Raw genomic sequence first — 12429 nt, 5'->3', positions numbered from 1 at the left:
CGTTCATATTAATCTAGTAGCCAAATGAACATGATGCTTGTTTCCATCTAATGTTGTAGGGACAATTTAGTTTCATGCACATTTCCAAATAGTGGCAGTGATGGTGTGCAAATTAGAGGAATATTACTGCGGTGAGTGTCTCTGTCTAAACTACCAACTTGCATGTGGTCTGCTGAGAATCCTCTTTAGATGCACCATCCATTTAAATATGCTGTTTTAACAGGTCAAGGCCAGTCCTTGGAGTAGTAAAACACTCAACTGGCTTTGTGTTTATGTGCTTTCAGAAGTAGTTATCGCTCAGAGAGAGAATCAAGGTGATGTTTCATTGCTGGGAGTAGATGATGATCATGCATAATAGGATTACCAGTTCTTAAGGGTTCTTGCTGTTAAGCTGGCTTGTTCTAAGTACTGTTTTCATGGAAACATTCAATTTCTGAAGTCACTTAGGGGAAGTGGCATTTATTTTAGTGTACTCCTTTTCAAGTATATGATTTTGTCCTAATGCTGCAACATGCTGTAGGGTTCTTTGGTAAGGGATATACCACTATAATAAGTGTATTTTGGAAAAGTTATAATTGAAAACATACGTTGTTCAAGTAGAATCATAAATGAAAGAGCAACAGAAGAAGACTACAGAAAATGTCACCTGCTGTACAATTGAGCGTAAAGCAACCTCTGGAGGAGTGATACACCTATGGAAGAAAGTATGGGTGGGTGAGGATAGGGAATTAAGGCTTCTCAGATGTGCTTAGCTTTTGACAATGGAGAAATCCATATCTTTTTGCCCAGATAAAATGTGCCACATAAGGTTGCTACCTCTGAGGTACAAAAAATAAGGAACATCTGGGATATTCCTGAGCCCATAAAATTGGACAGCTGGCCATGTGTACTGAAAATCCTTACAGAATTCCCAGGACAGTCACCTCAAAAAAGGGATGATCCTGGGAAAACCTGGATGGGTGGCAACACTAATACCACAATCATGTGGTTGCTAAATTACCTAATACCGATGTGACCATCACTGGAACTCTGTGAACATATCCAGCATTTCCTGGACAGATTGTGCTTTTGATTACAACATCCTCCCTCTGACTTCCACCTAGTGAGGACCATTTTAATCTGCAGTTGAGGTGCCATAGGAACCCTGTTGCTGAAATCTGCCCAGCAGATGCACTGATTCAATGCATCCCCAGCTACCCTGGCTATGTCCCCTTTTTAGTCACTATTGTATCTTTAGGTGATGCTGACCAGCTTCCCTTCCCTTTGATGAAAAGGAGGTTGTGGATAATTAGCATCCTGGTGTAGCCCTTTGAACGGTCTTTCCAGAAAACAGCTGACAGAATCTAGCCCCTTGTTTGCAACAAAATTTCTATAGGTAGTTAGAGGGCTCTGTGCTGCTTCTGCTTTTGCCAGTTCTCCACTTCTGCTTGATGTTGCTGTGTCACTGAGATGCACATCGAAATGGGGCTAGTTGTAGGATTTTGCTGCCATAGGCAAAGTGGAGAATAATAACTATGTTGTTTCCAATTACATTTTGATGCCACAGGCAATGGCCTCTTCTGCCTTCAAAAAAAGGAGGTGAAGTTCCTGTACATCTTCATCAGTAACCTGAAAATACCTGCGCAAGCCGTTAATCCCTGGAAATCTGTGCTTCAAGCAGAACAAAAAGGCCTTCATTAAATAAATAAATAAATAAATAAATAAATAAATAAAAGAAAATTGGGCCATTGCATCAGCAAAATGGCGGTAACTGTTATATTGCAACCTTTGCTTGTGAATGGGTTGCTTAGCAACAGATACCACAGACTCAAACAACTACTTAAACTCATTGAAATTGACTAGGGAACAGCATGTGAGCCTGTGAGCTGTCTCAAATAACAGCTATGAGGCAGGTGAGTAGGGTGACCAGATCTCCCGATTTTATAGGGACAGTTTCGATTTTTGGGGGGCTTTTTCTCATATAGGCTCCTGTTAGCCCTCCGTCTCGATTTTTTACACTTGCTGTCTGGTCACCCTAAAGGTGAGGCAAGTTGAGAAGAGATGGGATGAAGGCAAAGAGATGAGGAGGTAGATGACAATAGTGAGAAGAGGAAGGGAACAGACAGATAAAACTAAAGAACTGGGAAAAAAGCAAGTAGCCATGAGATGGTAGAGGTGGGCTGGGATGGGTAGAACAGAAATGAAAGGAAAAGGCAGTGAATAAAAAGTGGATTGGAGTCAGAAATAAGAAAATCATATGAAAAATGGTAGAGGGGTGGTTTAAAAACACAGAGAACCTAAAAAACCAAACCAAACGTGGAGTGATTTAGTAAGAGAACATGAGATGCATACTTAAATGCCTATTTGTCAGCCAGCCCAACTACAAAGACACCCACATAGGTCATATGTAGTTTCATTTATAATTTATCATAAAGATACAGGAAACAAAGACTATAAATATTTTTTGCTTAAAGAAAATCAATGAAACCAACATCTAGTTACTACATTGTATCTAACCAGTTGCACAACATAATTCGAGCAATTAATTTCAAATGATGTGTTTTTATAGAGGCTGTAGGAACGCTGATGAAAGAGTTAAGATAATGAATCCTGAAGAGGCTGTTTTTGATAATGAGCTGGTAGGAGAGACTATATTAGGGAAAACACTTTAATTAGCAAGCTACGGAGGTGGCTTATCTTCCTGTTTTGATGGGGTGGGTGGGGTGATTTTTTTTCTTTTGTGGGGTGGGGAGGAGGATGAGGGTGCCATAGCATAGAAGTTAGTAGGATGGAAACAATGGCAACCATAAGCAATAATTATGCTAATGTGTCCATTGTAAAACCTGGTAGTGCTAATACTTGAGCAAAAGGAGAATACTTATTAGCTTGTAGCTGCAGAACCACAAATATCTGCTTCCTCAGCCTCCAGCCACTAGAAAATGTGGGACTACATCTTTTGTCATTCACTACTCCCCACTTCCTCCCTTCCTTTGAGTTTGTCTACCAGTCTAGCCTCTATTTCATTACGCATGCATGAGGCCCTGCCCTCAATAAAATCCACCCCAAAATGAGATCCTACAAGTGTTCTCACGCTCTGCCTTTCCTTTCCATCGGTTGGCTGACTCCCATGCATGAAGCCGTAGGAATGTCCTACTGCCATTGTGGCAGTTATTGCCATTTTTTTTAAACCATGCTTGTAAGTGTAATGAGTAATTTTTGGCTCACAGTGCAGAGACAGCATAGCATGGGAGTGAAAGACACGCTTATTTGTCAGTCTCATTGTAATGGGGCTGGCACCCACCTCTCGCGAGTGCCCCCTTCTGATTGGGCGTGTCTGCGTTCTTTTGGTCTGGAGACCCCTTTCGGTGGTTCTCAGGTGGGTTTTCAGTGACTCAGCCCTCTGGCCGAGTCACACTGTCTGCACGTTAGCCAGCCCAAACTCCTTCTGCGGTATATAGTCCACAGGGGCCTATCTCAGTACCCCTCTGGAGGTTTCTCCATCTAGCCCTTCTTGGGCTTTAGTCTTTAAATAGTCCAGTCCTGATATGGGGCAGTATCCCCAGGGTTCCTCCCCGGAGACACTATCTTTCTGTAGCCCTCCCCAGCCTCAGTCCTTACTCAGTCCCTAGCAGCCAGCCAGGAGCCTCTTGGTCCCCCAGTCCCTGCCAGCAAACTCAGCTGTCCATTCTTCTCCTGGGCCCTGATTGGCTGCTTCTCCTGCAGCCACTCTAGCCTCTCCACTGCTCCTTTCCTGGGATGGGTGTGGCAGAACCCTGAGGCCTCCAGCAGGGGGCCTTTAGGCCTGGTCCACCCCATCACACTGATGCAGTTCTAGACACTAGGGTACATTCTCTACTTCTTGGCAGCTGTTATAGAAAAACATAACCCTTTTGACAGAAAATTTAGGGCAAGGAGAAGGGCTCTCTATAGAGTCGGTAACAGGCCTCCCGTACTTAGTCGTATACTTACTATTACGGACTATCATATCTGAAGACCCAAAATCAATCTAGCTAGCTAGGGTCTGACATTGGTGCTCGTCACCATAGTGTCTGAGCTCTTGGGAAAAAATTACAACAATGAGAGGGGTAGTAGTGAGATCAAGTATTCCTTATAGACATTAACTAACAGTTGAGTCTCTCCAGCTGAAGAGGCTCTGAAGATTCTAATTATGTCTGTAACTGCTTTGAAAACATATCACCCATGGGCTTGAGCAAGGAACGTCAGTGAAAACTTGGGTGAAGATGACAACTCAAAATAGGCAACTTTAGTATTAACGAAGCTCAGCAGTGCTTTAGTAATCCAATTTGCTTTATGATGCTAGTTTTTTCTGTAACTATAATCAAGGATTAATGGAATGAAATATATATTTATAGCTAGATTTATTATAAAAGAATCTTGTTAACATTTCTTAAACTTAACTGTGGATTGCAAAGGGATAATTAGCTCAGTCTGCAAGAGCACAGGTAACAGTGCACCAGGGACCAAGAGCAGGTGGCTTGACCTTGGCTGCATATGCTCAAATAAGGAGGAAAGTGGAGATGTCAATCAACTCCAAAGTTTCCAAAACGGAATGAAGCCATAAAAAGGGACAAACTCAATAAAGTAGAGGTGTGGAGAGGAGAGGAAACTGAACTGATTGCAATATTTTAAGCTGAGGACAGAAGGGAGACAGGAATCTATTTGCTGTATTGACATTGCTGTTAGTGTAGCCTATTATTTTATTTAAAGTGAATTTTGTAATGTGGTAGTGGGTTTGGCTCTGGCGGCTACAGTTTCAAGCTTAACAGAGTGCAAGTCACCTCTGCTACTTGCTTCAGAGTTAGTCTGTCTAGGAACACATAAAGACCCAAAGTAGTGACCACACATACATTCACAAGGACAAGGTCTAGACTGTTTTACAAGTTTTATTAAAGTTATGATCATCCAAGCATATAGACATTCTATACAGACCTATGCACAAGTTACAAATATAGTTATACACACATCCTTAACAACAGTGTTAGGGTCTGATGGGTCTCTCATGGCTTGATCATCAGTAGAGGGATGGTTCCTGCTGGAGTCTCTCAGAGGCAGCTCAATTTTCCTGTTCTGGGCATCCCCTTTTTATAATGTGATTTGGTGTATACCTGCATTCTGTGCATGTCCATGAAAGTGCCAACCCTCTTATTGGTTTGTGTCCCCTGGAAACGTAAGGGACCCCAGTTTTCTATAGACTGTGTAAGTTCCCTTTATTCTCATTAGCATTGACACACAACCTGTATTCTGTAGTTTAAGACACATGTCAGAGACAGACAGTATTTTTATGATCTAATATTAATCTTCTGGGTAATTGTCAGGGGCGGCTCCAGGCACCAGTGCAGCAAATGCATGCCTGGGGCGGCTTGCTGGTTGTTCGTGGGGCGGCAGGCAGGCGGCTTTCGGCGGCACGCCTGCGGGAGGTCTGCCAGTCCCACGGCTTTGGCGGCAATTCAGCGGCGGGTACACCGAAGGCGCAGCACCGGTGGACCTCCTGCAGGCACGCGGCCGAAAGCTGCCTGACTGCCGTGCTTGGGGCGGCAAAAAACATCGAGCCGCCACTGGTAATTGTTTGCAATCTTACCAGTTGGTGCCTCTTTTCCCATAATCCTAGAGCATTGGGTTATTTCCCGGTCACTTATGTCATCATTTCTTGTCTCCAAGGCCTAAAATATCTAAGCTAAAGTCTTGCAGGCCTCAACCTACAGGTTTTTGCATTTCAGCTTGTCTTACTCATGTCTAATCCTTGGTTCCTGTAAATACTGATCAATCTTATACTTTTATAATCCTTCAATTAACTCTAATTAACATACAATAAATATATGTAATATAACATTAATCATAACATCACACAATAAATAATAAACTAAAATAATTGGCTACATTAGGCAGGAAGAGATGTCATTTGGAAGAACATACAGGAATTGTCCATTGGCATAAGCTGCAGCAACAGTACTGATTCTCTTACCATAGCCACATCCCAAGAAGACGTATGGGTATGTCGGCAATCAGACATGATGCAGCTGTCACAGTTTCAGGATAACTGCATTTGTGTTTTTTCCCTCCATGGTCCCTAAATGGCACCTACTTACAGATTTCCAGCTCCCAGCCATCACCTCTCTTGGGGGCAGACCCAGGCCTCACTCCCTCCTCGCCAGTTGTTTTAAGGCTACACAGCTCCCTGGACTGCACTAAACAGAACAGTGCCTGTGCTTTCTTTCTCTGAAGGCTAGACTGGTCTATTGCCTGCAGTTGTAAGTTACCACACAGTTCCTTCTAAGCAAGCACATTTACTTTTGAGGTAAAAACATTACAGAGAAAATACATTAAAACAATAAAAGAAGCTACATGCCTGCTAAAAAACTTAGCAGAGGTCACCCCAACCGCTTGTAGTTTTCAGTCCTTCCAAAAACCACCATTGGATTTTTCCTCATAATTACAAGTTCATATCTGTCTTAGATCCAGAACCAGAACAAAGGCTGGGAAGAGCAGCCATTTCTTTATACAGATTAGGCTTATCAGGTTACCAGCAGACAAAAAGCCTCTCCTCAGAGCATAGCTTCAACAGGCTGGGTTTTTGCATAACTCATAGTTAGGTAACTTTCATTAACCTCTCCCAGGGATTCCCCAGGAAATCCACTTAACACTTATTGTCCCAAAAGTCCATACTTGTCTGGCACGTTTTCAGTATAGTGTTTTGAACTCCCAGTTTTTTCATTGGTCTCATCAATTCCCTCCTTCACCCCCACCCCAAGAGGTTACATACAATCCTGACCCACAATTCAATTTTGTTTTATACAATAAGGGTTTTCAGGGATACTGCAGGAAATTACCATATCTGTGTCAGCATCCAACAAAGGTACTGATGCACAGTGAGCTTACATAGAAGTCCAGAATCAATATTAATGGGACAAGTTAATTCCTGGAGAACAGGAATTCTGAAATAGCACAGATGTAATGCAGAGGAATTTGCAAGCCTCCACATTCAAGAGTTTTAAGCTAAAGCAGAGAACACATCTGGATTCAGATGGTCTCAGAGCCAGGAATCCAATGGGGTGCCTTTGAGGCCATCAGGTCAGCGATCTTTGGAAACCAGCACAGATCAAGAGAGCATATGAAAAGCCTAAGGAGATAGGAACATTTGCTTGAGTGAGTGAAGGGAAATGGAATTAGAGGGAATTCTGAGACCAGGAAAAATCTCTAAAGTTACTTACTTAGTTGATAAAATAAGCTACTTGTCTGATATTGATGTGCACAGTGTTCATCATCCTGAGCTAATTTGAAAGTCATATTTGTTTTAATTGTAAGTGGGGACTCATCATCAAATGTGTGTGTTTCTAGTGAAGTTCTGCAGGGACTTGGTCTTACATTATTTAACATTTTTATCAATGACCTGGAAGAAAACCTAAAATCATGACTGATAAAGTTTGCAGTTGACACAGAAGTTGGAATGGTAAATAACGAAGAGGACAGGTCACCGATACAGACAGATCTGGATTGTTTGGTAACCTGGGCACAAGCACACAATATGCAGTCCACTGATACCTCTGAAGGAGGAAGAATTGAGCCATCTCTGCCGGGATTCAAACATGCAGTTCTAGGGAGTCTAAATATCCCCTCTCCAAAACTAAAATCACTAAGCTTAAGGAACACATGTGGAATATGGAATCTTATATTATATCTGCTGCTTTAGAAGAATATTTTGGGAACCTTGTGTAATGAGTAAGATTTAAATATTAAATCAGAGAATAAGAAAAGGCAAATACACAATAATTATCGAGTGGTTCAATGAAGGACATTGGTGTGTTTAATTATACTTGAGTTGGCAATAGCTGCCTGTAGATTTTCTACAATGTCATAAGTCTTGACCATGAGTCTTTGGAACATCTATAGCACTAGATGAGACTGAAGGATGTGGGGAGTGTGGGAGAGGGAAGAGCGGAGGCTGGATTTAATAATTACTTTTATCTTTTCACTCAACACTTGATCATATTTATATAATGCTAAATAAACATGCCTGCCATATCTGTAGCTGTTCCATGTTTGCTGTAGCATAAGGCCCAGTTCTGCAAATGCTACTAAGCACAGTCCTTAATATGATAACTAGTCCTGCTGACTTCGGTGCAGTTACTACTCGCAGAAGAAAGGACTATGTTCAGTAGAAAGTATTTGCCGGCTTGGGCCCTAAATTGTCAACGTATATCTATTTCTACTGTGTCTTCTAAAAGAACATGCAACACATCTCTAGTAAGGTTTGGGAGAAAGGAATATCAGAATGTGAATGTAAAGAGCGAACACTGAAAACAGAAGTCCACATTTCTCCATAAGAAGGGTACGGTGTACAAATCCCATGAAAGAGATATTAAGACCCTACGAAAATGTTGTTACCACAGCAGTCCTGTGGTTCTTATCAATTGGAAGGTGGGTGACAGTAGCTGACCATAAAAACCACAGCTCATGTGAATTAGCTGAGAAAATTGTTCCCAAAGGTTAAACAGCAAAGGCTGCATTAGACTGTTTTTTGACTAATATGTATTTTCTCTTTGTTGCAGAGGATCACCAGACAGGGATGGAATTGTAAGTACTGAACTCTTCTTATAAAATTATTCTTATTGGCATTCAGTCTGTGTCTGTCTAAAAGCATTGTCCTCTGCAAATCAGCATAAGGAAGTCGTACACTTTCTCTCTATTTCCATTTAATGTAGTAAATACATTAAAAATTCTCTTTACGAGATAGCTGTTTGTTTAAATCAGAGGAATTCAGTCTGGGAAGATTGTTTATTTGTCAAAAAATAAGCAGCCAATATGGATGCAGTGCCAAAATCATCTGTGCTGTACATACAGCCACTTTATAAATCCTGTATAAAAATAGTTCAAAGGTAATGTTAAATAAAATCAAGCATTTGAAAGCTGCTTTTTTATATGTGTTTTACTTTTTATGGAAAAATGTTATACAGGATTTTCTGCACAATGGATTAATAATCTGAAAGGTTATTAAGAGAAATGTGACAAATTTGACTATTTTCTGTGCAATTTTTATTTGCTATATTAAATTGAAAATAGGAGAGTCGTTACTTTAAAATTATGGCTGCTTTAATTTATGGTTTTAGGAATGAATGTCCCTACTAAAACTGGACTTTAGAGGGGTCTTGATTCCTAAATTTCCAGTTTGCAAAGAAGTATGTTGGGTTCAGACATCAATTTTACTGTGCTTTTTTTTTTAAAGAGATTTTGTACTCGGATTTAAAAAGCTTATGCCTAAAATAAAAATTAGGAACACATTCAGAAGGAAAACTGGTGCAGCTGGGAAACTAGTTGCTGTGCATCATACTCCGAGCTCTGGAGTGGAAACTAAACCAGTCATTAAAAATATCCATATGTGTCTCCCGTAAAATCACACAAAAATTGGATGGCCTAATTACCGCTTTAAGAGTCTTTGGCATCTGACCCAAGATCCTTAGCTTCGTGACAACACTACACTCATAGAGCCCTTTGTCATTAATTGTTAAGAAATGTCAAGAAATGGAGTCCAGAATACTAAACTTTGGGTAACACTTCAATCAAGGCTCTATTCATCAGAAAGAAAGGGGAAAAAATGAAGCTTTCCAGATTACATGAAACTGTGGAATGTACAAATCTGTTTTCCATAGTCTTCAGCCTCTGTTTCTCCTCTTCTGCTCCTTTTCCTTTACTTTTCTTTCTGCCCTTGGACTCTTCCTCCTGTTCTGCTGCTCTCAGACTGTTTCGTCTCTCTTTTCTATGTCAGCTGCAGTCAGGGATTTGCCTTATCTCTTCTCTGTGTGCAGTGCTCCTCATGTTTCAAATGCAGTGCAACTTTCCTTTTCTCCCTCTGCAATTTCTGAGGTCTCCTGTAAATGTGACATACTTACCCAGAGATAGTGATATGTGGGGGAATTCTGTTCATCTTTGTGTCACGTAGACAGACATAACCACGCTGCGCTTCTTGAAGCAAGAAAAAAGTGTAAGGTGGCTGCCCCCTATATAGGGAGTCTAAGAATGAAGAGTTAACTTAATACAGGGGTGGCCAACCTGTGGCTCCGGAGCCACATGAGGCTCTTCAGAAGTTAATATGCAGCTCCTTGTATGGGCACCAGCTCACTGCTCAACCCCTGGCTCTGCCCTCATTCCACCCCTTCCCCTGAGCCTGCTATGCCCTTGCTCCTCCCCCACCCCCTCCAAGCCTCCTGCACACCACAAAACAGCTGATCGGGAGGTGCGGGGAGGGCTGGGGAGATGCTGATGGGCGGGGCTGTCAGTGGGTGGGAGGTGCTTGGGAGCAGAGGGGAGCTGATGGGAGGCTGCTGACGTATTACTGTGGCTCTTTGGCAATGTACATTGGTAAATTCTGGCTCCTTCTCAGGCTCAGGTTGACCACTCCTGACTTAATAGATTAAAACACCTTCTGAAACCAATGGCAAAACTACTATTGATTTCAGTGGTAGCAGGATCGGGTGCCAAAGTTGTGGGTAGCTTGTCAGACCACATCATGGCTTTTTTGTTGTTGATGCTAAAGAGTAGCAGAAGTAGCAAATGTTGTCGTCAGATCTAGTATTACAGGCACTCGCTCCCTAGCAGGAGTGTCGTGCTGAGGGTGAGGCAGGGCAAACCTCCACATCCTGACCCCATTTCCCTGGCAGGAGTGCTGGGGAGGAACCTGGGGGGATTGCAGGCAAAAGGGCTGAGGAGGGGCCCCCCACTTGCTCTGGCCCAGGGCCCCACAAACCCCTAATCAGCCTCTGCAGGTTTGTAAGCTAATGATTGAGCTAAAAGTTATGAGCGAGGGCCTTCTTCTCCCACTTTCCCTGCCCCCAGCCATTTTTCATGAGCTCTCTGATAAGCAGCCTCTGAACACTCCTAGTGGATTGGGTCCTGCAAGTGAGTTAGTTAGGCAAAGGAACACCTATCTTCCCCTAGTTTGTGCATCACATTGAGAGTACATGTGCAGAGAGTACATGTGCAGCGGCAGAAACATAGGCACCTAGTAGGGCTGCCAACTTTCTAATTGAGAAAACCCCACCCCTACCCTGAGGCTCCGCCCCTTCCTCTCAGCCCTCCCCCATTCACTCCATCCCCCCTCCCTCCGTCACTCGCTCTCCCCCACCCTTGCTCACTTGCTCATTTTCACTGGGCTGGGACAGGGGGTTGGGGGTGCGGGCTCCAACTGCAGGTGCGGGCTCCAGGGTGAGGGGTTTGGGGTGTAGAAGGGAGCTCCGGACTGGGGCAGAGGGGTTTGGAGTGTGTGTGGCGGGTGAGGGCTGTGGCTGGGTGCAGGCTCTCGGGTGGGGCCGGGGATGAGGGGTTTGAAGTGTGGGACGGAGCTCAGGGCTGGGGTAGGGGGGTTAGGGTGTAGGAGGAGGGAGTGGTGTGGGCTCCAGGTGGCATTTACCTCAGGCGGCTCCTGGGAAGCAGTCGACATGTCCCTTCAGCTCCTAGGGGGAGAGGCGGCCACAGGGGCTGTGCAGTTCCTGGCCAATGGGAGCTGCGGAGCTGGCGCTTGGGGCAGGGGCAGCATGCAGAGCCCCCATGGCCACCCCCTGAGCAGAAGGGACATATTGCCACTTCCTGGGAGTTGTGCAGATCCAGGTGCACAACTCCCTGCCTGCCTGCCCCACCAACCAGACTTTTAATGGTCCGGTCTCTTTTTGGCTTAAGCACCGTGCAAGTTTAGGAGGCTGCAGGGTTTGATAGAAGCTGAGTGGGGGTATTGTGAATCCCAGTGAGACCTGATGCTGCAACTTAGGCACCTAAAGTGGCAGTTATTCTCATAAGTCCTGTTGTGAATCTAACCCTTGGTGTAACCTCCGCCAGTATGCTGTCTTCACGGTATGGTCTTGAAATCCCAAACTACAGAATCCCAACCATTCTGACTGTATCAGTTGTTGACATGTGCTGATCTTTTTTTATAGAGCAGAAGTTCTCGAGTTGTGGTCGGTGGACAGTTGGTGGTCAGATGGTGCTGACATCTCCTTCCCCATTTCCAGCTGCTAACATGCATTAATAGATAGACAAAATGTAGTAAATCTCTTCTGAATATTACCTTTCCATGCAAACAACTGCTGTAGTTTCCACAGGAGTGATACGGTGATTGTGAATGGGAGGGAAGGTGGTCTGTGGATCAAGTAGAGTGGAGGTGTCCATGAGACAGTCAAGAAAGGATGTTTATTAAGAAGGAGTACACATTACAAAAAGTGTGAGAGCTGCTGAAATGCTACCTGGTTCTTCCTGCACATTTTACAGATTTAGGGCCTAATCCTGTGGGATCAGGCCCCTTAAGTGCTTGCTGAACCTGGAATAGGATCTGATGCGTCCTTGAGATACAAAATATCATAAAGCCTCTGTAGCCCAATATCCACCAAGCCTATTGTCTGGTGAATAGAGCCCTGGTATGAGTCCCAATGTTTCCTTTACATTTAA

General features: G+C 43.5%; 1 protein-coding gene across 24 annotated transcripts in view; it reads left to right on the top strand.

Annotated features, from left to right (window-relative positions):
* Positions 1 to 12429, top strand: part of SGIP1 (SH3GL interacting endocytic adaptor 1) — a 189887-nt gene that overhangs the window by 92298 nt on the left and 85160 nt on the right. For all 24 annotated transcript variants that reach the window (XM_039485429.1, XM_039485418.1, XM_039485420.1 and 21 more), the window contains one exon: positions 8547 to 8571. In XM_039485429.1, the coding sequence (XP_039341363.1) occupies positions 8547 to 8571 (25 nt within the window). The remainder of the gene's footprint in view (positions 1 to 8546; positions 8572 to 12429) is intronic.

The sequence above is a fragment of the Mauremys reevesii genome, linkage group 8, assembly GCF_016161935.1.
Source record: "Mauremys reevesii isolate NIE-2019 linkage group 8, ASM1616193v1, whole genome shotgun sequence".
NCBI lineage: Eukaryota > Metazoa > Chordata > Testudines > Geoemydidae > Mauremys > Mauremys reevesii.
Note: the sequence above shows the minus strand (reverse complement) of the source record. Positions and strands in the feature narration are given on the sequence as shown.